The sequence below is a fragment of the Aotus nancymaae genome, unplaced genomic scaffold (assembly GCF_030222135.1).
Source record: "Aotus nancymaae isolate 86718 unplaced genomic scaffold, 86718_ANA_hifiasm-v0.15.2.pri h1tg000021l, whole genome shotgun sequence".
Classification (NCBI taxonomy): domain Eukaryota; kingdom Metazoa; phylum Chordata; class Mammalia; order Primates; family Aotidae; genus Aotus; species Aotus nancymaae.
In genome coordinates, this window is record NW_026988433.1 from 12,715,650 (window position 1) to 12,742,255 (window position 26,606).

Genomic DNA, 26,606 nt, shown 5'->3' on the forward strand with positions numbered 1-26,606 from the left:
TATGCGCGCAGGGCGGCGGGGGGAGGAGCCGGCAGGTCGGCCCCCGGCGGGCCCTCCCCTCGGCCGTCCCCGCCCGCCCGCCCGAGCGGGGTCGGGGGAGGGGGCAGCATGGCCTGTCCGTCCGGCCCCCTTCGCCGCGCTCCTCATCTGCCCCGCGCCGAGCGCCGCCGCCGCCGCCGCCGCCGCCGCTCCGCTGCCCGCGCCGCCCGCGGCTCCCGATGGAGACTGACGCGCCCCAGCCTGGCCTCGCCTCCCCGGACTCGCCGCACGACCCCTGGTACGGCCCGGCCCGGCCTGCCTGGCCCGCGCCCGCCCCAGCCCCGCCAACATGGCCGATCCGGGTCGGGCCGGGCCTCCCCGGGGCCCGGGCCCGCGCCCCCTGCGCCCTGGCGCCCGGCGCTCACGCGGGCCCTTTGTGTCTCTCCTCCTCCCGCAGCAAGATGTTCATCGGGGGACTCAGTTGGCAGACTACGCAGGGTGAGCGATTCCGGGAGCGCCCGCCGGCCCGGCAGGGTACCCCGGACCCCCCGGCGCCCCGGACCTGGACACCCCAGCCTGGCCCTGCGCCCTGCTGACCCCGGGCGCCCTCGCGCCCTCTTTCGCGCCCCGCCCGGGGACCCTGAGAGGGCAGGGCGATCGGCGAGCGCACCCGGCCTGGCGGGTGGAGGGGAGCAGATGAGGGGTTCAGGGGATATCGGGGGGTGGGCTGGGCCCCCGGGACCCGCCGGCGGTAGCGCCAACTCTGCTCGCACCTGCGGCTCAAACTTTTGTGAGGCTGCTCCCGGAGCGGCGGGAACCCGGCCGGAGCCGTCCCCCCTCCAGCCCAGCTCGGCCCTCGGCTTCCCCGGGCCCCGGTGGGCGCCAGGAGGCTCCGCGGGAACGGGGCGAGGGCGGTGGGGGGGCGGCGGCAGTGGAGAGCGCGCGGGCAGCTTGGCGCGGGGGCGGCCGGGCCGCTCCAGGGTCACCGGGGGCAAAGGACGTGGGAGGGGGGAAGGGCGTGGGGCCCGGGCTGGTCCGAAGGCGGGTGTGTGGTTACAGAAGGGCTGCGCGAATACTTCGGCCAGTTCGGGGAGGTGAAGGAGTGTCTGGTGATGCGGGATCCCCTGACCAAGAGATCCAGGTGAGCCCCTCACCCCCTCCTCCTGCTCCCGGCTCGCCCCCCTCCACCCGCCACTCACTGCCTTGTAACCATCTGCCTCTCCCTCACTACGGCGCGCAGGGGTTTCGGCTTCGTCACTTTCATGGACCAGGCGGGGGTGGATAAAGTGCTGGCGCAATCGCGGCACGAGCTCGACTCCAAAACAGTGAGTGGCCCTCGGGGCTTCAGGGGTCCTTTGGGAGAGGGAGGCTGCCGGAGGAGAGGGTCAGGACTCTCCCCAGGGGACAGCCGGATGGGGTCCATGAGGAAGGAGGGAGTTCTGCGTAAGAGGGCTGCCATGCTCTGAAACTTTGTCACTAGAGTTGGGGGGGAAGAGGGAGGAGAAAAATCCCGGCCTGTGATGAGATGCTACATCCCCGCTTCCCTACTCCTGGTGAGGGGAGAGGCAGCTGCCACCCTCTCCCTAGAAGTACTAATCATGATGCCTCAGAGCAGAGCTTGGGGTGGGGCTAGGTCCCTCCCCCAGCCCAAATTGGGTGAGTCAGGGTAGCAGTGACCCACCCGGTGGCTTCTGTGAACTCTAACTAGTATTTGGCTCTGCGACACCCCCTCTTCATCCAGACCAATGGCAAAGCATCCCTGAAGCCCCCTCCCTCCCTCCTTCCCTCCTCCCCCGACTTTTGGTCAATGAGCTCCTTGCTTTGTGTGCAAGACAGGGACCTGCTTTGCCCACGGAGGGGATTTATGAGAAGGGCTCTCGCTTGCCTGGAAACAACCCTTCGGAAGACTAGATCTTAGGAGAAGCTGCTTGGTTGGCATTCAAACTCCTGGAACATTTTGCTGTTGTCCCACAGCGCCTTCTTGTCTTCGACCCTGCAGGGGGCGCTGGCTTCAGGGGAGATGGGAAAGGAGAAAAGTCAGAGGAGGGGGTTACCCTCATGTGATGGGGGTGTCTGTCTGCCGGGGGCAGGGATAGTGTGGATCTCTTCTCTCCTCACTTCCCGGTTGTCCCCCAGCCCTGGGCCTCTCTGCTTGGGTCAGTCCCTGGCTCCTGTTTACCTGCAACAATAGCTGCTTGTGCCCAAGAATTTGTCAAATTACCGCCTGTCCCCAGCTCCTGTTATCTCTGCCCAGTGGCTCCCACTCCCGCTCGCAGTAATGAGCAAATGAGGCCAGGCCTCAACTTTGCCGGCTCTGAAAGGATCTTCTTGGCGCAGCCTGAGTGACCCAAGCCTGGAAATGGAGAGACAGTGGCCTATTGTTTTTGGTGATTATCTGCCATCAAGCTGCCTGTTCTCCTACCATCCCCTGTCCTCAGAATGCACCGATGGCTTCTGCAGTGCTCAGGAAGCTGAGATTTAGGGGCTGGGGGATGGAGGAGTGGAAGATTGATACAGGGGAAGAGAATGAGGGAGGAAGGAGGGCGAGATGAGTATCCTTAGGAGATGGGGCCGAGGAGGGCCAGGGCTTTGTGTTTGGCGTCCTCCGGCCTGGGAAAGGGGGTGGGAGGGACGTTTACTGTGGAGAGTCTATTTTGAGTTCTGACTTTCACCTTTTATTTACTCGTTGGGTTTTATTTATGTTGCCAGCTGTGAGTCAGAGTGGAGGTGGGGTGTGTCAGGGATTGGGTGTGCGTGGGTCTGTGGGAACGTGGCTTGGGGACTGTCTCCCCATCGGGGTCTGTGCAGGGGGACTGTTTGTTGTGTGCTGGTGGCTGGGGCAGCTGCTTCTGGGAGAAACAGAAGGATAAACATGTCCATAGAGGTATGGAATTGAAACTTCAGACAGGAGAAACAGGCAGTTGTGATTTTCCCGGGAGCCCAGTGGGACTTGGCAGGAAAGGAGGCATTGCCCTAGCATGGATTTTGGAGGTTCCGTCTCTGTGGACAGATTCCAGTGGGGGAGCCTAGTTCCTGGTTCGTGCCATTCAGAGGGAAGCCAGAGCCAGTTGCCTAGAACGAGGCTGAGTTTTGAACAGAAGGAACTTTGGGAAAAGATAGATCTTCCCTGCGATTGGCTGGTGAACTTATGAATGACGTCCATCCATGTGGGTGGCAAAAAGCTCTGGCCTGACCTGGCCCGGTAGGCCCTGCATGGATCACAGTGTCTCATGCCCTGGCTGTTGCTGTTTGTCGTACAGCTATAGTACCCAGGAGTACACCCAGATGCATCCTGATTTTTCCCTCTGGTTGTTCACAGCCAAGGGCAAAGGTGACCTGCTGGTAATAGCACCTTTGTTTGTGCAATGAAGGGCAGTTCACAAAGGGCCGCTTTCACCACGTTATCTCATCTGATTCCCCGAAGCTGCCCCTGGGAAAAGCGGGTGTGATTGTCCCCACTTTGCAGATGAAGGAACTGAGGCTCAGAGGGTTCGAGTGCATTACCAAGATCACAGGCTTGGCAAGAGGCCCAGAGTTTCTAAGTTCAAGTCCCATGCCCTTTCACATCACCGAAGACTGCATTCTGCCTTGCCCCAAGCCTAGCTGCATTATCAGGGAGCTGTTTGCTCACAGCATCAAGGAGAGCTGTTTGATGTTGATAGTACTGGGAAAACAGAACCTAGCCTTCTCCTGATGGTTATGAACTCTGTCTTGTGGCCTTTTGCAGACAAAGAGCATTTGCATTTGCAGGGTTTCCAAAGCCTGAATTACATACCTTACCTAGATAGGTAATCTGTGAAGTCAGTTACGAAAGGAAGGCCCTCAATTTACCTGATACTTGAAGGAATAAGACTTGGCTTACCTTTTTTTGTTTTTGTTTTTGCTGTGAGCTAGACACCATGCCAAGTGCTTTGTATGCATTATCTCCAATAATCTGCTGATGACCCTTTGAGGTGGGTGTTATTATTTGCCCATTTTGCAGGTGAACTTGACCCTGACATTCAAAGAGGGGAAATAACTTATCCATGGTCTCACAACTGAGAAGCAGTGCAAATGGGATTTGAACCCAACAGTGGGATGTTGGGGTCTAAATGCTTAACTGGCTGGGTGCAGTGGCTCATGCCTGTAATCCCAGCACTTTGGGAGGCTGAGGCGGGTGGATCACCTGAGGCCAGGAGTTCGAGACCAGTCTGGCCAACATGACAAAACCCCATCTCTACTAAAAATACAAAAATTAGATGGGTGTGGTGGTGCATGCCTACAATCCCAGCTACTCAGGAGGCTGAGGCAGGAGAATCACTTGAACCTGGGAGGTAGAGGTTGCAGTGAGCTGAGATCATGCCACTGCATTCCAGCCTGGGCAATAGAGCGAGACTTTGTCTGAAAAAAATGAATAAAATAAAATAAAATAGGTGCTTAACCACTATTCTCTCCTCCTAGAGGCTTTTGGGGTTTCTGGCACCTTTGTGTCCCGGGAGGAGAGAGGTCCTGAGGGCTGAAGGCTGGCTGTGTGGTCACAATTCTGAAAAGTGCAATAATCAAGACCCCTTTTACCTCTCTCTTTTCTTGTAGATTGACCCCAAAGTGGCCTTCCCTCGGCGAGCACAGCCTAAGGTAGGTGTGTCTATGTCTGGGAGGAGTTCTCTTACTTCGGGCAATACTGGGAAGTGATTTTCCCAGTATTCCCTGCTCTGGAAGATGCTTCTGGAACCTCTACTTGGAGTGTTTGTGGAATGGGCTGGGCTGGGAAGAGGGGATTCTTGAGGTCCTTGCTCTGTGGCCTGAAGACACTCCACGTGAGCTCTGGGGCGGACTGGAGAGGGGCTTGAGTGTGCTGGGAGAAAGGGGAGCTACTCCAAGGATTCATTGTCCTGTATTTGAAGCCTACAGTAGAGTTTAGAGCCTGAGTCTAATTCCACCATCGTAGGCCACAGTCCTGATGCCCAGGCCTCTGGAAGTGAAATACAGCACAGACTTAGACCCCAAGGCCGAGCTACCGTCAGGCTAGGCAGTGACACTTTGGTCCTTCCAGTCACCCTTTGCAGAGGCAGAGGGGACCACGGACTCTGTCACCTGTTGTCTTTCAGTCTAGATGTCTCTGGCTGCTTTCTCAACACTCTTACCCTGGCGCTCTGGCGAGTTCTCTGGGCGAGAGGGGCAAGGTGTGCCGAAAATGGATTTCTGAGCAGTTGAGCCATACAGCACTCAAAAACTTTTGGTGCAGGGCAGGGGCCTAAGAATCTATTCCATGCCTCAGGGCAACTAGCCAGGTCTTCATTTTGAAGTGACTGAATATAGAGGACAGGAGGAAAGACTGGTTGCAAAACAGGGGGTCAGGACCCCTGAGTTTACTGACTTATCATGGGTCCTGGGACGAGGTCCCTCTCCAGGAGAGCTCAGTCTCTCCCTCTGCCAGGTGGAACTAGAACTCTTTAAGATTCTGAGCCTGTGAGTTCCATCAAGGACCCCAGCTCCTGCCAGGGCTGAAGGAGAGGAAGAATTTGGGGAGACAGGAAAGGGGCATCTCTGGAAGGGTCCAGTAGAGGGCCTGAAAGCAATTATGGAGCAGGTATTCGAAGGAAGCCGCACCAGGGAGCACATGGTCGGAATTGGGTTAATTCCATTAAGCAGTTTGGTGACAGAAGGTGCTTTAGTGTTAGGATGGGGCTGGGAATTGCCGCGGATTAGCCATGCGCTCCTGGGGTAATTAGGACCATGTGTTCTTCCTAAAACAGGGCTGGGGCCACGGGGCTGCCAGAGGTTGTGTTGGGAGGAGGTTGATGAGGAAAATGTCGGCTTTCAGCTCAGGGAGACTCTGTGATGGAGAGTGGGGGGGTCTCCCAGGAGGGCCAGTGGGGTCTTAGACTTAGGCTGGGGGTCTGGGTCACCGGCCTGCCCCCTGCCCTGTGTTAGTCCTTAGGGAAGGCATTTTCTGGACATAGTCCCTAGGGAGGGAGGCAGGAAGGAGGCACATTCGAGCCAGCCAGGGTGTGGGTGCACAGCTGCCCATGACAGGCCTAGAGGCGGGGGTCCAAGAGGGAGCCTGGGGGGGGGGACTTTCAAGAGGCTGGGGCCACAGAGAGCTTGTCAGCTGGCATCCTGGCAGGGGGGCTCGAGCCCCTGCTGGTGGCAGTAGGCCACAGGACTCAGATGCCCACTTTCTCATTCCCTCCCCTAACAGATGGTGACTCGAACGAAGAAGATCTTTGTGGGGGGGCTGTCGGTGAACACCACAGTGGAGGACGTGAAGCAATATTTTGAGCAATTTGGGAAGGTGGGTTTAAACTGGGGGTGCTCGCTGCTGGGGCTGTGAGCGCGCTGTAGAATGGGGCAGTCAAAAGCTGGACCCAGCCAGGTCATTCAATTCCTGCCAAAGATGAGAGCGGGGCTGGATCCTGCTGTGTGTGTGGGGAGACGAGGAAATCCACCTTGCAGCCTCCTGGCTCATCTGTGAGCCTCAGACTCTGGACTTCCCTAGGGACCGGGAAGCCACACAGTAGCTGGCCCTGTTGTTGCCCTTCCACTGTATTTTTCTCTTGCTTATCTTCATTCTCCCAAGGGAGGCAGCGCTCCGGCAGCCAGTTCAGTCAAGTCACCCCGTGGCCCCCTGGGAGTCTGCACCTGTCCAGGTCACGGGCTATTGAACCCTTCCCCACTCCTTCCTGGAGAGGATGATAAGGAGGCAATAAATATGACTCCCAACTTCTCCTGGTACCCTATTTGCACAGGTGGGGAGCTTGGAGCAGGAGCTGGGAGGCTGCTGGTCCCCTGGGTATTGCGGGGAGCTGATGAGAACACCCTCAATTCCTGATCAGGCCCAGAAGATTGGCTGTGAGCTCTGAGGGGCTCACAGCCAATCTTCTGGGCCTGATCAGGAATTGAGGGTGTTTTATTTGAAGATTTAATTTCTGGGCCTCTGAAGAGGTAGTAGTTGTGCCGACATCAGACGATAGGGTGTCCTCTGAAAGGGGAACAATGTGAACTTTGGGGTCCCATGCGGAGATGGCAGAGAGGGCCCTAGGTTTGAAGTCTAGGAGGGAAAGAGGGTTGTTTTGCTTGGCGCAGGGGTCGCTGGTCTTTCTTTTCTTAGGTGAGACAGGAGAGAGGCTGGGTCTCCACTTTCCCATCAAGACACTTCGAGTCACCCCCAGGCAAGCCAAGGGGAACGTGGCCTGGGAAATGGGCCTGGGATTGTGTGTGTCGGGAGGTGTCCCCTGGCCAGCGGAGGCTGGTGGTGTGGGGGATCAGAGGCCTCGGCTTTCGTGCCTCGGTGGGCACCTGGGTCAGGGAGGAGGGCAGGTCGAGCGGGTCCGGGCCCCAGAGGGCAGGGCGCTCCTGGGAAGCAGCAGGCCCGGCTCGGCTGCGGCGGGGTGTCTTTGTGTCTGAGCGCCGAGCATTAGAGCTCACACTAATCTGATCCAGCAGCTGTGATTGGAGGCCGCCTGCCCCCGGGGCCGGCGTTGCCATGGCAACCGGGCCCCAGGAGAAGCCGTCAGCGGCCGCGTCTTTTGTTCGGGCCTAAATCGGCGTTGGCATGTGAAACCGGCCCGGGGAGGCCAGGGGGAGCCGGAGAATAGGCTGCCAGGGAGCGAGGGGGACAGCCGGGAATGCCAAGGGCCCCGCGGCGGGGGGCCCCCGCCCGGATCGAGGGGCCGCCGCCGAGGGGGGAACAATGGTCAGCCGCCATGGCTGCCACTCAGGCTTAGCGGCCGCCGAACTTGGCGGCTCGGCTCCCACTGGTCAGCGGGCCTCGGCTGCCTCCCCTCCCCCGTCCGATCCCCCCTGCCCTCGGGTTCCCATGGAGACCAAAGCCTATTAAGGACACTGGGCCCGGAGCCTCCCTCCCCTCAGCTGGCCCCACGAGGGGACACCGGTGGGGGTAACCTGGACCCCCAGCCATCTTCCTTGCCCCCTGCCCTGGCCTCAACCCCACCGCCCCCCTGGGGGCCTCTCCAGCCAAGGCCCAGGTTGAAGGGTGTAGTGGGGCCAGGGATGTGACCTTCCTTGCAGGGTTGGTGGAGGAAGGCGGGAAAGGTTGTGGATTTGGGCAGAATCCATCTGTGGGTCAGGCAGGAACTGGGAGCTGTAGGATAGGGAGGAGAGTGTGGCTGGTTCTTCCCTTCATTTCATTCATTCATTCATTCAAAAAATGATTGAGCTCCAGTCAAGGTGTTCAATAGGATGGTGGTCATGGCCCTAAATGACACAGGCGCTGTCCTCATGCAACCTTCAAACCAGTAGTATCCGGCTGCTCTCTCTCCAGCTTTGCCTCGCTCCCCGGTGTAACTATGGGCAAGTCCCTCCCTAGTAAAGATAACAATAATAGCTATTATTTATTAAGCACTTACTGTATCCCAGGTGCTGTGAGTTAAGAGTGTTACATGCACTGTCTCATTAAATCCTCCCATAGCCAGGCTCAGTGGTGAGCACCTGTAGTCCCAGCTACCAAAAAGGCTGAGATGGGAGGATTGCTTGAGCCTGAGTTCAAGACCAGCCTGGGCAATATACTGAAAACCCATATCCAAAAAAAAAAAGTGTCTTTCATTTAACTTCAGCCTGTGAGTGTGAGATAGACACTGTTATGCCTATTTTGCAGATAAGAAACCAAAGCCAGACAGACAGCAAGTCACCTGCCCAGCAAATGCAGGATCCTGGATCCAAGCAGCAAATGCAGGATCCAGGATTCCAGCTCAGGCCTGTCCTACCGAAAGCCTGTGTTTTGATCACAATCATTCTTTCTGGGTTTCTGATTTTCCATTGGTTAAGCAAGGGGTGGGGAAGATGTGCTGAGCCTGAAATGACTGTCCTGTTTGGATGGTGCAGCTGATTTGGGATTGGGACTCAAATTGGGTCCATAGGATGGGAGTGAGAGTGCCACTCTGCTGCCCGGGCCCCAGTGCAGGGAGCGCTTTGAGAAGAGCGATGTCATGAGATTCTCGGGACCTTGTTGCCTCCTGGCTCAGTGGGGTCCTGGTTTCCCCAGCGGGAGTCGAGGCCCACTGCATCTTGATGCCTAAGGAGAGCTGGAGGATCACTGTAGTTCAGGGTCTTTAATGAGGCAGGGGAGGGCCTTTAGAAGGTGAATGATGGGCCTGGACGTAGAGGGAAGGAGCTGGTAACCCATAGCTTGAGAGAAGCTTTTTTTTTTTTTTTTAATCCTTTGGATGTCTGGCCATTTGGGAGAGGGTCGGGGCCTGGAGTGAAATTGGGTTGGGTATCAGAGACAGCCCCTGATTTATACCAAGCATGACTCAGACCTTAGCTAAGAAAGAGGGCAAGGAGGAGGCACCAGATGCAGGCAAAAGGAAGGTGGCCCCAAGGCCTTCGGCATCCCGTGTATCCAAGGGGTACCTGGAGGAAGTCCCAAGAGTGGACTGGGGTCCAAGAGAAGATGGATGATGTAGACCCTCCCCCTTCCCCAGTCTCCTTCCCCTCCCCCAGTCATTGGGAGGCAGGCAGCCCAGGCACTGAACTCTACTTGCTTTAATTACAGCCTCTAGCAAAAGGAAACCTCAATTAGAGGAAAAGATCTATACCCGGAGAGGGGAGTCCAGTCTGGTCGCTGCCCTCCTGACCTTTTGCAAAAAGGTCTGCCCATTTTCCTCCCTCTCGTGTTTCCTTCTCTAGCATCTTCTCTGTGCCTCCCCAGGTTGGTCAAGGTCTTGCTGTGTGATCTCGGGCAGGCAACTTCACCTCTCTGAGCCTATTCACTACACCATGGGGCTCTTACCATGTAGGGAATGTGGGGAGGATGTTGGAGCTTAATAAATGCAGGCTGGTCCAGTGAGATTATGGTGATTGAAAAGGGGGCACTGTGGCATCAGTGGGGTTGCAGAAGGAAAGTTGTACCCTGCGCAGGGAGCAGGTTTAAGGTCAAGTCTGGAGTGGGCAGGAGGGCAGTGGGTTCCTCGGTCGTGGCGGGTTCCCCTGGTGTCTGCTGCGTCCTCCATGGCAGGCTGTGTTTCAGGTGGACGATGCCATGCTGATGTTTGACAAAACCACGAACCGGCACCGAGGTGAGTGTGGCCCCTCCCCCTTCCCAGGCTGGGCCTCGTGGTCAGCCAGGGGGCTGCAGGTCACAGCTGCCCTTTCATCTCGCCTCCTGACATCCTATCCCCCAGGATCTGCGTCCTCTCCCGGGCCTGGCCTTACAGAAGGCTTTTGTCCCGCCATTTCCTGTACTAGAAACTTGCCGAATTGCAGACACCCGAGAGGAACAGAGTAGTACCCGCCCCGCCCCCTGCAACCCACTGAGCCTCTCGCCCCCACCCTAGTGCTGTCTGCCTCTGCTGGAGCTTACCTTGTCCCTGGTAACCGGAGCTTAGGCCAGGCTGCACAGGGTCAGGCTGACTCCACAGCCCCAGGCGGACACCTCCCACCCAGCCCTCAGCCCTCTTGCCTCTGAACCTGTGAGCGTCCAGGCCACACCATGTGCGCTGCCTGGCTTTTTTCTCCCGAGGGCCTTACCTTCTGAGAAACCCCTTTCCAGCCCCTGGGGCACCCCCAGGAGGAGACAGGGTTGTTTCTCCAGTTGTTTTGGGGGCTTATAGTCCATTTTGGGAGTGGGGTATGTCCTGTGTGTGTGTATATATATCTGTGCATAAGGGGGTGTCTGTGCCTAAATATCTGTGTATATTTGGTATGTCAGGGTAACTGCACGTGTAGAGCACCCCAAGAGTCTGTGTGATATGCAGGTACCTAGGTGTGTGCATGTGTGTATATGTGTGTGTCTGTGTACATTTGTATGTTTGGACATGTACACCTTTGCGTAAGTTTAAATGAGTATGCATGTGTGTTCTTTCTTCCCTTTTTGGAAAATACTCGAGGACAAGAAAAAGCATGTTGAGTGTATTCTCATCACAGCTCTACCACTTTCTAACTTGCTGTGTGACCTTGGGCAGATTACTTCACTTATAACTTGGGACTTGAAACCCTGTGTCAGTGGGTAGCTGAGAGGCTTCCAGGCTGTGAGCAGAGCCTTTAATTAACTCTCACTCACCAGAGAGAGAGGAGCAGGGGTATTGGTGTGACCTGGGGTTGGGTTTTGACCCTGTGCTCTGGTTCTGACCTTGCCTTTGTCCTTTGTCCAACTTCTAGGGTTCGGGTTTGTGACATTTGAGAGTGAGGACATCGTAGAGAAAGTGTGTGAAATTCATTTTCATGAAATCAACAACAAAATGGTGAGTTGGGACCAGGCGCGGTGGCTCATGCCTGTAATCCCAGCACTTTTGGGAGGCTGAGGGGGGCAGATCACTTGAGGCCAGGAGTTCGAGACCAGCCTGGCCAATGTGGTAAAACCCCATCTCTACTAAAAATACAAACATTAGCTGGGTGTGGTGGTGTGTGTCTGTAATCCCAGCTACTTGGGAGGCTGAGGCAGGAGAATCACTTGAACCCAGGAGGCAAAGTTTGCAGTGAGCTGAGATCATGCCACTGCATTCCAGCCTGGGCAACAGAGTGAGTGAGACTCTGTCTGAAAAAAACAAAACAAAAACAAAAACAAAAAAAACATGGTGAGTTGAGACCGGATGGAGCAAGGTACAGAGAAGACTGGGGCTACTAGGGGCCTGCCAGGGAAGCTGAGTTTCTAAAGGCAGGCAGAGGGGCTCAGAGTGAGTGGAGGCAGAGCCAGTTCTCCTACCCCTTGAAAACCTAGATAGGAACGCAGTGTCACATGATAGTTAATCGGGCAGATGACTTCCCTTCTCTGAGCCTCAGTTTCCGCATCTGTCAAATGGGAGTGGAAAAGCTCCTCTATCATAGTATCGGTGTATGCGTTCATTGAACGATTGCATGCAAAGCCATTTACACAGACCCTAGCACATAGTGAGCGCTCCATGAGTGGTAACCATGAAATTGCTTTCAGATGGACAATGAAATTAATAAAGAGGAGCAAGAGGGATAATGACCCTAGCTCTGTAGGAAAGGCTCACCGCCAGGTCTCATTGCAGGTGGAATGTAAGAAAGCTCAGCCAAAGGAGGTGATGTCGCCAACGGGCTCCGCCCGGGGAAGGTCTCGAGTCATGCCCTACGGAATGGACGCCTTCATGCTGGGCATTGGCATGCTGGGTATGCACAAGCCTGCGCCTGCGGCTTCTTTCTGCCGGAACTGCTCCCAGGGCTAGCAGGGGCTGTATGGGTGTTGCACCTCCTCTGTGGTCTGCCCTCCTCCTGTCTGAGTCATTGGGCAGGAGTGGGGACTAGGGATCCGTCGGGTCTAGCAGTCCTACCCAAGGTGGGGTGATTTGGTTGGGGGGGTGCTGCCCTCTGGTGGTGGCCAGAAGAAAGGTCCAATCATATTAATTGGTCCTGTCAATCTGTCCATGCTCTCCTTCATCCATCCCTCCATCTGTCCATTCCTCCATCCATTCATTCATCCAGTACACAGTTATTGAGCAACTCTATATGCCAGACATTATGCCAGGAATTGCAACAATGACTTTCCTTGGGGCTTTACAATCTGGCAGGGAAAACAAGTAAGAAAAATAGATTTCAGATGCAGAAGTGTAGGGTGCCAAGGGAGTGTGGTCATAGGGAGCTTGACCACGACTTGGAGTGGTCAAAGTGGGAAAAGAAGTTACATTTGAGTTGAGTCTGCAGGTGGAGTAGGAGCCAGTTATGGGGAGGCTGGAGAGAAGGGAAGGGGAAGTGTTCCAGGCAGAGGGAACAGCATTTGCAAAGGCCTTTGGAGGGGCGAAAGGAAGGCTACCTGGTCTTATTCATTCAAGTGACACTTATTGAGTAACTTCTGAGAAGCAAAACCTGCTTTCATGGGGCTCTCCTTCAAGTGAGAGACAGCAGTAAATGGGCACTGCCACTACAGAGTGACTAGAGGCCCTGGGGGGCCCAAGGAGGCATCTAAACCCACCTGGAGGCTGGGGAGACTTCCTGGAGGAGCTGAAGGCTGCCACGAACCTTGAGAGCTGAGGAGTCAGCTGTGCTTTGGGTGTAAGACTGAGGGTGGTAAATCTGAGTTTGGCCCCCAGGAAGCTCAGAGGCTCCCTGGGGAGATGAGATGAGTACACACAGAACCAGAACAGTACAAGGGGGTCTTTATGCCAGGCATGGGGGAGGGGCGCACAGAGAGGTACTCTGGGAATTCAGAGGAGGGGGCACGTGTGGGCTAGAGGGTCGGAAGTGGGGAGGTGAGCAGCCTCCTAATCGGGCATGGTCTTCCTTGAAGTTTTTCTTTTTTCTTTAACATGTTATTTGTGCTATTTGGAAGTCATTCCAAACTCACAGAGGAGTCGAAAAAATAAAATAGTACAAAGAACATCGTTTGCCCTTTTATCAGATTCACCTGTTCTTAACATTTTGGCCCATTTTGCTTAATCAGTTTTACTCTATGTGTATATATGTGTGTGTTTATGTGTTTGCAAATATGTATGTACACATGTATACACACAAACACACACACTTGTGGTTTTTCCCTGAATCATTTGAGGGTTAGTTCCATGCCTCATGGCCCTTTACCCTTTGATGCTTCCTAGGATTCGGGGTATTCTTTCACGTAACCATAGTTTAGTTATCAACTTCCAAGGTTTATAATTGATACAATTTTTTTTTTTTTTTTTAAAGATGGGGTTTCACCATGATGGCCAGGCTGGTCTTGAACTCCTGACCTCAGGTGATCCACCCACCTTGGCCTCTCAAAGTGCTAGGATTACAAGCGTGAGCCACCACACCCAGCCTTTTTTTTTTTTTTTTGATACAATATTTTTATCTAATCTACATTCTGTTTTCCAATTGTGTCAATTAATTGATGCAATAATGCTCTTTTTCTTGTTTTTTTTTTGGTAGAGACAGGGTCTCACTATGTTGCCCATGCTGGTCTCGAACTCCTGGCCTCAAGCAGTCCTCTTGACTCAGCCTCCTAACGTGTTGTGGTGGTAGGCATGAGCCACCAGGCCTGGCCAGACCCAGTAATGCTCTTTATAGAATATTTTTGTCCTTCAGAACAAGATCCAGGCTAGAAGCAGGTATTGTAGTTAGTTTACCTGTCTCTTTCACCTTGTTTTAAATAGAACATTGAGAAAGTTTTCTTCTAAGGTGATTCATGAGCTGGTTTCACCCCCCAATTAAAAGGTGGAAAAAGAAAAAAAGAAAGAAATTCTCTAACAAATAGTGAGATTGGTGGTTAAGAGGCTTGTAGCCAGTCAGCTCTGAATTTCAACCTTAATTACATCATTATTGCTATTTGATTTTTCTCTGAGAAGACAGAAAATCAGCCGCCAGAAACGGTGGCTCATGCCTGTAATCCCAGCACTTTGGGAGGCTGAGGTGGGCGGATCACAAGGTCAGGGGTTTGAGACCAGGCTGACCAACATGGTGAAACCCCATCTCTACTTAAAAATACAAAAATTAGCCGGGCGTGGTGGTGTGCACCTGTAATCCCAGCTACTTGGGAGGCTGAGGCAGGAGAATCACTTGAACCTGGGAGGCGGAGGTTGCAGTGAGCTGAGAGCACACCATTGCACTCCAGCTGGGGCAACAGAGCAAGACTCTGTTGCCAAAAAAAAAAAAAAGAGAGAGAGAGAGAAGACAGAAAGTCAGCACTTAAATAAATCATTACTACCCATTCTGTATTTCACTCCCCCCCGCCAACCAAAAAGAAGAAAAATCATGAGTACTTTCTGGCCAGGTGTGGTGGCTCATGCTTGTAATTCCAGACAAGGCAGAAGGATCACCTGAGGCTAGGAGACCAGCCTGGACAACATAGCAAGACTCCATCTCTACAAAAAAATTTAAAAATTAGCCAGGCATAGTAGCACACGCCTTGTAGTCACAGCTACTGGGGAGGCTGAGACAGGAGAATCACTTGAGCCCAGAAGTTTGAGGCTGCAGTGACCTATGATTGTGCCACTCTGCACTCCAGCCTGGGCAAAAGAGCAAGATCCTGTCTCGAATAAAAGAAAAAAAATCATGCTATAAGTTCAGATAATGATCATCAGTACTAAGAGAAAAACCAAGGTAACATGATAGAGTTTGTAACTGACGGAAAGGAGGACTCCTATGGGAAGATGTTTTAGAGTCTTGCACGGTGAGAGGCACTCAGACATGTGGTCATCTGGGAAGAGTGCTCCAGGCAAAGGCACCAGCATGTGCAAAGACCCTGAGGTGGGAATGAGCTTGGCAACGCTGAAAAACAGCAAGGAAGCCATTTGTGCCTGGAGCGGGGGCGGGGGGGCGCAGAGTGCAGGAGACGAGGAGAAGAGGGAAGCAGGATCCAGAGCGCAAACAGCGTTGGATTATTCTCAGCCAAAAAATGTCACCTTTCAGAGCCTCAGTTTCCTGTCTGTAAAATGGGGCTCCTAGCAGTACCTACCTCTAAGGCAAATTTAACAGGATAATAGTGTGCAGTGCGCTCAGCACAGGGCTTGGCATGAAGAAGGTATTTGGAAGGTACAGCTATTATTCAGGATGCAGGAAGGCGAGGGGGCATGAGTGGCTCAGGTCCTTCTCAATGAGAAGGATCTGCCCTGTGGATGACACTGACCCCTTCCCCCATCAGGTTACCCGGGTTTCCAAGCCACAACCTACGCCAGCCGGAGTTATACAGGCCTTGCCCCTGGCTACACCTACCAGTTCCCCGGTAAGTTCTGCTCGGTATCCCTCTGCTGCCAGCATGCCCCTGGTTCCTGGGCAGTCTGACTTCTCAGGGTGGTGTCTAGGGGCGCATGGCTGGGGGTCTGCCTGCTGGAGGCTTGGAAGGAAGGGCATGTCTGAGGAAGGAGGGCCTCTTCCCACCCATCGCCCCAATCCCCTCCCCAGAAGCTGGGGACAGGGGCTCCCAGCGTGGCCCTGCATGGCAGCGTTCTCTCCCAGGCCATCCTCTGCCTGCCTCCTGCCTGTCTCTCCTCTCCACCCAACTCCGGGGTTGCCACTTCCACCAGAGAGGGCATCGGGCTTGTAGTGGGGGCCTCTCCGAGGGCCGCTGTTGGTTGCATCATCACAAGCTCCTAGAATGACCAGGCTCTAGGCTGAGCCCTTTCAAGTTCAGACAGGGTACTATGTTGAGACCCTAGATGCTGAGAAACAACTGAGAAGCATGATCATTCCCACTCTTGTTTGTAAGCCAACGTAAAGATAACACCAGACCTGAAAGTAACTGTCAGGAAGCCCAGCAAAGCTCTGGACTTCCCCATGAGGACTATTCAATGAGCTTTTCTTTGAAATAGGAAATACCAAACTTAGTCAAGGCTATTCATTTAGGATCTTATTTATTTGGAGGGCCCTCTAAGCACTTATGTGCTCTGCCCCAGGGCTGTTGAGCTTGGAGAAGTTTGTGTACGTGATGTTGCCTAATTCTCCAAATAATCTCACGGAGGAAGGATGCATCTCCTCATTTTAGAGACGAGGACATAGGCTCAGAGAGGAAGAATGACAAGCTAAGATGAGCCAGCTAGGAAGTGGCAGAGCTGGGACCTGAACCCAAGCCTGACCTATCCTACCTATTCCAGGGCCATCGCTTTTCATCAGGCTGCCTCCTCAACACACACACACACGTACGCACACACATATACACACATACACGCATACACACACGCACTCACACACATGCAGACATGCACACATGCGTACACACATACACATACACGCATACACACGCACACACATACACACATACATGCATACACGCACACATATACGCATACACGCATACATGCATACACACGCATACACACATACACACATACACACATACACATACACACACATACACGCGTATACACACACACGTACACATACATATACACATACACGTGCATACACATACACACGCACACACATACACGCATACACACATACACATACACACGCGCACATACACATGCACATGCATACACACGTACACACATACACACGTACACACATACACATATACACACATATATAGACATGCACGCACACACATACACACGTACACACACATCCACGTACACACATACACATATACACATATACACACATACACACACATGCACACGTACACATACACACATACACATGTACACATACACACATACACACACATGCATACACGTATACACATACATACACACGCACACACACATATACACGTGTACACACACATACACACATGAGAAGAGGAGGATTCTGGGAGATGTTTTTAGTACAATCCTAAGCCTTTTAGAGACACCCGTGGCTGGGCATGGTGACTCACCCCTGTAATCCCAACACTTTGAGAGGCTGAGATGGGAGGACGGCTTGAGCCCACGAGTTTGAGCTCAGCCTGGGCAACATAGTGAGGCTCTGTCTCTACGAAAAAATGGAAAAGTTAGCCAGGCATGATGGTGTGTGCCTTTGGTCCCAGCTAGTCAAGGACCACTTGAGCCCAGGAGGTCGAGTGTGTAGTGAGCTGTGTTCATGCTACTGCACTCCAGCCTGGGCAGCAGAGTGAGACCCTGTCTTAAAAAAAAAAAAAAAAGGAAAGAAAGAAAGAAAAAGAAAAGAAGGAAACAAACACCTGGAATCCAGCCCTGCCCCATGCCCAGGGTATAGGTGGCAACTCTGCTCTCTCTCTCGAGCTCTCTCTCTCCTCTCTCTGTGTCTGTCTCCTTGCCCTCCCCTGCCTGCTGGGAACTGTGCTGTCCCCTCCCCAGGTCTTGGGTCCTGTGCATGGCCTGTCTCCTCACCCAGTGTCCCTGTGGGTGCATTTGTCCTCCCCGGGCCATGACCGAGGGGCCTCCCCTGCTTCTTCCTAAGCTGTTTTACGTTTCATTTTAGAATTCCGTGTAGAGCGGACCCCTCTCCCGAGCGCCCCAGTCCTCCCCGAGCTTACAGGTCAGTCGCTCGGATTTTGTATACCTTTCAGGCCACATGGGGAGAAAGAGAAGGGGCCCAGGGAGCTTCCTGGGGAAAGCTAGCGGGATCCTTTTCTCCTGCCCGCCAGCCCTCGGCTGTGGGGAAACAGCAGACTGTGCCTGGGCACTGGCCAGTCTGGGCGGCGACATGGCCCTTAAGGGTGGGGCATAGGGCCAAGCCAAGCAGATGGAGGCAAAGTCACTCATTCATCCATTTGGCAAATATTTATCTAGCACCTCCCATGTGCCAGGCTCCATGGAGGCTCTGGGATCCTGCAGTGAACAAGCCAGGGTCTCAAACTCAATGCAAAGTGGGCCGGGTGGGGATGTCTGCACACCGGCGTGGGCATACCTGCATTCGGTGCCAGCCAACTCTTGCCGGGAGGGGATACAGACTCACTATGCTCAGAACTCATTTTTTTCCAGAGATGCCAGAAACCTGGCTTTTGCTTTCGTATGAATTTTTCCATTATTTTTCAATGTTGGCAACAGATTCCAAATGTTTAAAACACTATGAGCCAAATGAAATATTGCCAAGGCCTGAATCCAGCCCTTGGGTGATTTCTGGGCAAGCGGGGTGAGGGTGACAGGGGCCCAGTTCCCTGGCTGGAACCTTCCCGTGGGCCAGCCGGTTCAGCTTCAGGGCCGGCCTTGAGCCGAGGAGACAGCAGGCACGTGGGGTGGGCTGCAAGGGGTTTCTCTGTCCCACCTGCTTCTCCCCCACCCCACCCAGACTCTCCCCTCAACCTGGCCATGTGTGGAAGACGTGAGCATGGACACCACTTTAGATAAGACCTTCCTTCCAAGGGGTGCTCAAGGATCCCCCAAAATGGGGCAGAAGAAGAGAAACCTGGAGTGAAGGAAGGGGAGGGAGAAGAACTCTAGAGATGCAGGTGCAGAGGCTCTTCCCTGAAAAGAGGGAGAGCTTGACCAGTAACTGTGGGGGTGGAGGCTGGAAGGAGGTCCTCGTTACTCATTTAAGAACTATGTGTGCTGGGCGCGATGGCTCACACCTGTAATCCCGGCACTTTGGGAGGCCACGGCAGGAGGATCCCTTGAGGCCAGGAGTTCAAGACTAGCCTGGGCAACATGGTGAAACCCATCTCTACTAAAAAAGAAAAAACTAGCCAGGTGTCGCGGTGCATGCCTGTGGTCCCAGCAACTTGGGAGGCTGAGGTGGGAGGATCCTTTGAGCCCAAGAGGTGAAGGCTGCAGTGAGCCAAGATTGCACCACCGCACTCCAGCCTGGGCGACAGAGTGCTATGTGTTAAGGATCTACTGTGCACAGGATGCTCTGCCAGACCCTGGGGACAGAGCAGGGATAAGACAGAGGCAGGCCCTGACCTCACAGAACTAGCAATTTAGAGAGGGTGGCAAAAACTGTAGAAATAAGTCATTCTTCACAGTGTGGTAAGTGCATGCTGGGGTTGGTGCCTCTGACTTCATGGAAATGCCCAAGTGAGCCAAAAACCAGACCTCAGAGCCCAGTCCCTGGCCTTAAAGAAATGACAGAAGAGATGTCCCCTTTAAAGATATCTTGGCAGGCAAGGGAGGAGGTTCAAGGATCAACAGTGCTTGGGCATCTGGGCTCTGAACTTTTCCCTAGCCTTGGAGAAAAGGAGACTTGGGTGGTTTTTCATGCACTCAATAAATATTCATTGTGCCAGACACCACTCGAGGCACTGGAGACAGCAGTGAATGAGACGGACAAGGTTCCGGCCTTCCTGGAACCGATATTCCAGAGGAAGGAGACAGCAATAAACAAGTAAACAGGCCGGGCGCGGTGGCTCACACCTGTAATCCCAGCACTTTGAGAGGCTGAGGCGGGCGGATCACTTGAGGTCAGGAGTCCAAGACCAGCCTGGCCAACATGGTGAAACCCTGTCTACTAAAAATACAAAAATTAGCTGGCTGTGGTGGCTCATGCCTGTAATCCCAGCTCTTTGGAACCTGAGGTAGGCAGATCACCTGAGGTCAGGAGTTCAAGGCCAGCCTGGCCAACATGGTGAAACCCCATCTCTACTAAAAATATTTTAAAAATTTGCCAGGTGTGGTGGTGCATGCCTGTAGTCCCAGCTACTCAGGAGGCTGAGCCAGGAGAATCACTTGAACCCAGGAGGCAGAGGTTGCAGTGAGCTGAGATCATGCCACTGCACTCCAGACTGGGCAACAGAGCTAGACTCTGTCTCAAAAAAAAAAAAATCAGGTAAACAAGGAAAGATTCCCCAAATATTCCCAAAGCAAGTAATATTTTTGGGCTGGGTGCTGTGGCTCATGCCTGTAATCCCAACACTTTGAGAGGCCAACACAGGAGGATAGCTTGAGGTCAGGAGTTCGAGACCAGTCTGGGCAACATAGCAAGATCCTATCTTTAAAAAAAATAAGAATTTTTTGTATAAAAGATATTTTTGGAGGGTGAGAGTTTCCATGAGGAAATTAAAGCAGGGAAATGTGCTAAGGCATGAGGGTTGGGGACAAGGGGCTGCCTTAGTGGGGGTATCAGGGAAAGCTTCTTAGAGGAGGTGACATCTAAGTGAGAAAGAGCCCCCACTGAATGACATTTTTAGGAAAGACTCTCAGCAGGGCGTGCTCACCTCTCAGCCCTGGGGAGCTCCAGGCTCAAGCTACCTGGTGTTTTAAGCAGAGACCCTTTCTACTCCTTCAGCAGTTATTAAACATCTGCTGTGTACAAGGCAGGGTTCTAGGTGCTGCAGAGGTGAGGATGATGGCAGACAGCAAACAAGGGGATAGTTCCTGTATCTGAAGAGGAGATGGCAAAAAAAGAGGCTGGGGGGATTTGGGGGAGGCAGCGGTCATTTCTGGGTGGTCAGGGAGGCCCTTGGGAGTGCTCTCAGGGGACAGGGGTGAGGGAAGCAGGACAGGCAGCAGAGGGTGTGGCGCAAAGCTGTGGCCTCAGTGGGAGTCCAGCCTCAGCCTGACCCCTGGGTCGCCCTACCTGGAGGCAGCAGACCTGGGGGGCTGTCCCCTGTGTCATTCCATCACTAACTGTCATTGGCTGGGCTGGGAAAAGAGACGTGAGCTCCCGGGCATCTCTGGGCCAAGTGGCCCCTGTTTTGCCAAAGGCACCCTGGAGAAGGGGACAGCTGTGGGCAACCTGCATAGCTGCTCAGGCTTGGGTGCCCTGTCCCCACCCTCTATGAGCAGTCCGGGGGAGAAACTGAGGCTCAGCTGCTCACTGGGAAGCTGTCCTCTCTCCCACCTTTTTCTTTTCCATCCATGCCACGGGTCAGAACACAGATGGTGGCCCATGGTAGCCTTTTCTGCCTTGACCCTGGGGCTACATGGACCCCTCTGAGTTAGGGCCAGGCTAGAGAGGCTCTGCCTAGAAGGTAGGGCCTTCTTCACCCCTCTCCCCCTCACCACCACACTGATGTGCCCATCCCTTTCCTTTCAGCCATTCCTCTCACTGCCTATGGACCAATGGCGGCAGCAGCAGCCGCGGCAGCTGTGGTTCGAGGGACAGGTGAGCTCCCCTGGGGTTCAGGAAGAGAGATGAGGAAGCACGGGGAGCAGAGAAGTCCAGGGGAGTGGAGGTGGCCACTGCCACCCCTTTGCAGAGGGACACTTGTTCATTCCCTCAAGTATCAACCGATGACCTGCTCTGTGCTGGACGTCATGTAGCATGGGCGAGCCAGCCAGCAGTAAGACCGACAGGCTCTGCCAGGCACGGTGGCTCATGCCTGTAATCCCAGTACTTTGGGAGTCCGAGGTGGGCAGATCACCTGAGGTCAGGAGTTCCAGAGCAGCCTGACCACCATGGTGAGACCCTGTCTGTACTAAAAATACAAAAATTAGCCGGGTGTGGTGGTGCATGCCGGTAATCCCAGCTACTTGGGAGGGCGAGGCTGGAGAATCGCTTGAACCTGGGAGGTGGAGGTTGCGGTGAGCCAAGATCACATCTCTGCACTCCAACCTGGGCAACAGAGCAAGACTCCCTCGTCTCAAAAGAAAAAAGATGGCCAGGCGTAATGGCTCACGCCTGTAATCCCAGCACTTTGGGAAGCCAAGACCGATGGATCACCTGAGGTCGGAGTTGGAGACCAGCCTGACCAACATGGAGAAACCCAGTCTGTACTAAAAATACAAAAATTAGCCGGGTGTGGTGGCACACGCCTGTAATCCCAGCTACTTGGGAGGCTGAGGCAGGAGAATCCCTTGAACCCAGGAGGCAGAGGTTGCAGTGAGCCAAGACAGTGCCATTGCACCCCAGCCTGGGCAACAAGAGTGAAATTCTGTCTCAAAAAAAAAAAAAAAAAGACTGACAGGGTCTCTGCCTTCCAGGGCTTGCAGCCTGGTGGTGGCATCAGGTATTAAAAAGGCAATAATGCTGATGGCTGATGCTGCTGCTCTCGAGGCGTCTGGTACCAGAGGACCTCCCAGCTGGGGCCTCTAGGAAAGGCCAGGGAAGGCTTCCAGGAGGAAGGGGCTTCTAACTTTGCATTCAAAGGCAAAGAGGAGGAACAGTGTTTCTGGTTGAGGGAATAGCATATGCAAAGGCTTGGAGACCAGTGGGTGGGGAGAGTGCAGAAGTGGGGAGTGGAGAAAGGAGGCAGGAGGAGCTGGGGTGCTGGGAAAACAGTGGAAATTAAAAGTAGCAGAGGGACACGGGTCAGGGTTTAGAACGTGCATTCAGCTGCCAGGTGGAGAGAGGTTGGGAAGGGGCTTGGGAGAGGAGGCTGCTGAGTGGTCATACGAGATGATGGGGGTCAGGGCTAGGGGTGACTGGGTGGATGGGTGTGGGGAGATCTCCAGGAGATAGGCCCACAGGATTTGCTGAAATCTGGGGGTCCAGGCTAGAGTGGGTGGGACAGGCTTGGTGGGTGCCGTGGGGTGGCAGAGGGCGCTGGGGCTATCACTGTCTTCTTTCTGGGTTGCCAGGCTCTCACCCCTGGACGATGGCTCCCCCTCCAGGTTCGACTCCCAGCCGCACAGGGGGCTTCCTGGGGACCACCAGCCCTGGCCCCATGGCTGAGCTCTACGGGGCGGCAAACCAGGACTCGGGGGTCAGCAGTTACATCAGCGCCGCCAGCCCCGCCCCCAGCACCGGCTTCGGCCACAGTCTTGGGGTGAGTGGCCAGGCCTGGTGGCCTCCACCTCACCCCCCACACCTTGAGAGACCCCCAAGTTGGGGAAAGGAGAGACCATCTTTATCTTTGGGGCAAAAGGAGGGTGGGAGAGGATGAACAGAGAGTCACTAAGGAAGAACAGTGGGGGCTCTCATTCATTCAGTGGGCACTTAGTCATCGCCTCTGAATGCCAGGCATAACAGGCTCTAGGTGTAAATGAGACATATGGTATCTCTGCCCACATGGAGGTTCAATTCCAGCCTGCGGTGCCCTGGTTTTATCCAGGGTGCTGGTTATGTGCAGATTCCTTGGCCCTCTGTTGGAGAATCTTTGAGCAGACCTTCGTTGGGGGTGATCCGGGCAGGTAGAGAGGGGTCTGCACCTCACCTCGGATTTCCTGCAGAGACAGAAGGAGCCCCTGGCCTTTCTCTACTTTCCCAGGAATCTAGGAGTCAAATTCTTTCCTTTTCAGGGCCCTTTGATTGCCACAGCCTTCACCAATGGGTACCACTGAAGCAGGGGACGGTGGCAGGAGGTGAGGATGTGGGGAGGGGCGGGTGGCAGGGTAGCACTGAGGAAGCCTGTCCTGGGCCATCGAATCTGGGACACGGGCCCCATCCTTGCCCTCAAGAAACCACAGTCTCGCAGGAGACAGATCTTTATAGCAGCTGTGGTCAGTAAACATGTAAAGCTGCTCAACCTACTCCATTTAAACGCAGAAAGCAAAGCAACAGGTTGGCAATGATTCTTCTTATTATTATTAGTTTTGAGACAAGATCTCGTTCTATCACCCAGGCCTCCTGGGCTCAAGAGATCCTCCCACCTCGGACTCCTCCTGAGTAGCTGGGACTACAGGCACACGGCACCGTACCTGGCTAATTTTTTTTACTTTTTGTAGAGACAAGGTTTCACTGTGTTGCCCAGGCTGGTCTCAAACTCCTGGACTCAAGGGATCCTCCTGCCTTGGTCTCCCAAAGTGGTGGGATTACAGGTGTGAGCCACCAGGCCAGGCCACAAAGATTTTTTAAGATGAACAATGCCCAGCCTTGGTGAAGATATGGGAGGAACAAGTGAGTACAGTGGCTCAGCGGTTCCCGGAGCAGTTTGGCATGTTTGTCCCAGTTTCAAACATTCATGCCCTTGGACCTAACAATTCCACTTCTAGGCATTTATTTTTAAACCTGCAAATAATTGAAATACCCATCAAAAGGAGGTGGTTAAACAGATCGGTGTATGTGTACAGTGGTGTAGTATACAGCTATCCAAACAGGATACTTTGGCCAGGCCTGGTGGCTGACGCCTGTAATCCCAGCACTTTGGGAGGCCAAGGCGGGCAGATCAGCTGAGGTCAGGAGTTCGAGACCAGTCTAGCCAACATGGTGAAACCCCATCTCTACTAAAAATACAAAACTTGGCTGGCGTGGTGGTGCGTACCTGTACTCCCAGCTACTTGGAAGGCTGAGGGCCAAGAATCGCTTGAACCTGGAAGGCAGAGGCTGCAGTGAGCCAAGATCAGGTCACTGCACTCCAGCCTGGGCAACAGGGTGAGACTCCATCTCAAAAAATAAAAAACAAAAAAACAGGATACCTTGACTTGTGGGACTGTGTACATGGCCATCACAGTGTCTATCTAGATGATGGGAGATGAGACCGTTCATTCACCCATTCATTTATGAGCCCTATTCCAGGAAAGAGGGATGAGCAAGACGGACAAATTCTTCTCTATTTCACAGGACAAAAATCAAGTGAACATATGCAATAATTCCAGAATGTGCGTGAGAGGGTTATTTTAGATGTGGGGTTCAGAGAAGGTATCTCTGAGAAGGTGACATTTGAATAAATCCAACCATTCAAAATCTGGGGAAAGAGCCATCCAACCAGGGAACAGAATATGCTAAGTCTGGCTGGGTGCAGTGGCTCACATTCATAATCCCAGATCTTTGGGAGGCCAAGGCAGGAGGATGGCTCTAGGCCAAGAGTTTGAGACCAGCCTGGGCAATATAGTGAATCCCCATCTCTGCTACAACAACAAAAATGAGCGGGGTGTGTTTGCCTTCACCTGTAGTCCTAGATACTACCTGTAATCCCAGATTCTCAGGAGGCTGAGGCAGGAGGATTGCTTGAGCCTAGGACGTTGGGTTTGCAGTGAACTATCATCGCTGCCACTGCACTCCAGCCTGTGCAACAGGGCCAGACCCTGTATCTAAAAAAGTAATAAGGAAGTAGCCAGGCATGGTGGCTCACGCCTGTAATCCTAGCACTTCGGGAGGCTGAGGCAGTTGGATCACCTGAGGTCAGGAGTTCGAGACTAGCCTGGCCAACATAGCAAAACCACGTCTCTACTAAAAATACAAAAATTAGCCAGCCGGGCGCGGTGGCTCATGCCTGTAATCCCAGCTACTCCGGAGGCTGAGGAAGGAGAATCGCTTGAACCTGGGAGGTGGAGGTTGTAGTGAGCCAAGGTCGCGCCACTGCACTCTGGCCTGCGCGTCGGGAGCGAGACTCCCATTCCCAAAAAAACAAAAAAGCAAAGCAAAGAAAGAAAGTGAGTAGTGAGCAAAGCTGCCTAGAGGGAACTGGGGAAAGCTGCGCGTGTCCCGGGAGCCGCCATAACCTCCCCGCTGTGTTCCCAGCGCCCCAGCCTGCAACTGACTGAGGACCGCGAGTGAGCCAGCCAGGGGGCGGGAGACCTCAGCCGCAGCCGCCGCCCCCTCCCCCGCAGCGACTCGGACCCGCTACTGCCTGCCCCCCACTCCCCGGGCCCGGCCCCTGCCCTGCCGCCCCCGACGGCGTCTGGCTCCCTTACTAACGTCCCCCTCTTCCGCCCTCGCCCCGGCCCTACCTGCCCCTCTCCCGGCCCCACCCGCTTTTATTTATTTTGGATTAGCCGGTTGCCCCCCCAGCCCTCTGGTCCACCCCTCTCGGGTCTGCGCCCCTCCCTCCCTGCCTCGCCCCCCTAGGACCGCCCCCTCCCCAACAGGCTTCGGATTTGTGCATAGCTAGAGTGAAGGCGGAGGGAGCCTGCTACAGGCCGCAGCCCAACCCCTGTTTTTTATTCTGATTTCCCCTCCTTTGCTCTTTCCTTTTTTTTTTTTTTTTTTTCTTTTTTAAAAGAAACTGTTTTTAAACTATTTCTAGGTTTGTGAATGTGAAGCCCCAGGCCGCAGGGGGCAAGGGGCCAGGTGCCCCCCACCAGCTGAGAACAAAGTATCTATCTGGGTGTGGGCCCCTGGCTGCCTCCCTCCAGCCCTGGAGAGGAGGGCAGGGCTGCGGGGAGGCCAGGCCGAGCCCCTGGAACCATCCCGTCCTGTATCATATGTAAATACTGTGAGGTGATGCGCCCACCCCTCTCGAAGGCCCCTGGGGGTGAGGGCTCCCCCCTCCCCTGTTTCTGTCCCCTCAGACACCGTTACTGTAAGCTTGCAGGCCTCAGCTGTGGCCGCGGCAGGCCCGCTCTCTCAGGCCCTCTGGGTCCAGGCCTTGGTTGGGCCTGCCCACCCCAAAAACCCGGTGTGGGGGCGAAGGGCGCGGGAAGAGAAAGGCTTGCCCGAGACACTGCTGGACGGGAATTAACTCTCCAAAGGGCTCCCCTGCCCCTACCTAGGTTGGGTCTTCGTGGTTTCTGCTCTGAGCCTCTCCCCCTTCCCCCTCGACCCCCGCCATGAGTGGGCACCAGGGGACGCTCTGGCGAGGGCAGCCCCTAGGGGAAAGCAAA

At 54.3% G+C, this 26,606-nt stretch overlaps 1 protein-coding gene across 10 annotated transcripts; it reads left to right on the top strand.

Annotated features, from left to right (window-relative positions):
- Positions 1-218: 218 nt before the first annotated feature.
- On the top strand, positions 219-25,993 carry MSI1 (musashi RNA binding protein 1). Of its 10 annotated transcripts, none has more exons than XM_021675482.2 (15): positions 219-277; positions 437-477; positions 1,039-1,120; positions 1,220-1,304; positions 4,552-4,593; positions 6,161-6,253; positions 9,947-9,995; positions 11,077-11,159; positions 11,931-12,048; positions 15,491-15,571; positions 17,728-17,784; positions 21,220-21,288; positions 22,704-22,891; positions 23,364-23,426; positions 25,525-25,993. In XM_021675482.2, exons 1-14 carry the CDS (start codon positions 219-221, stop codon positions 23,403-23,405), a joined length of 1,089 nt encoding a protein of 362 aa, XP_021531157.1. In that variant the 3' UTR covers positions 23,406-23,426; positions 25,525-25,993. The 10 variants fall into 10 exon arrangements, with proteins under 10 accessions (XP_021531157.1, XP_021531160.1, XP_064235791.1 ...); XM_064379721.1 differs by lacking the exon at positions 219-277 and adding an exon at positions 2,234-2,366; XM_021675485.2 differs by lacking the exon at positions 17,728-17,784 and having other exon boundaries at positions 22,737-22,891.
- Positions 25,994-26,606: the final 613 nt, after the last annotated feature.

Coding starts and splice junctions, on each gene's coding strand:
- MSI1 (XM_021675482.2), top strand. CDS start 219: ATGGAGACTGACGCGCCCCAGCCTGGCCTCGCCTCCCCGGACTCGCCG. Junction 478..1,038: donor CAGTTGGCAGACTACGCAGG/GTGAGCGATTCC, acceptor GTGTGGTTACAG/AAGGGCTGCGCGAATACTTC. Junction 1,121..1,219: donor CCCCTGACCAAGAGATCCAG/GTGAGCCCCTCA, acceptor TACGGCGCGCAG/GGGTTTCGGCTTCGTCACTT.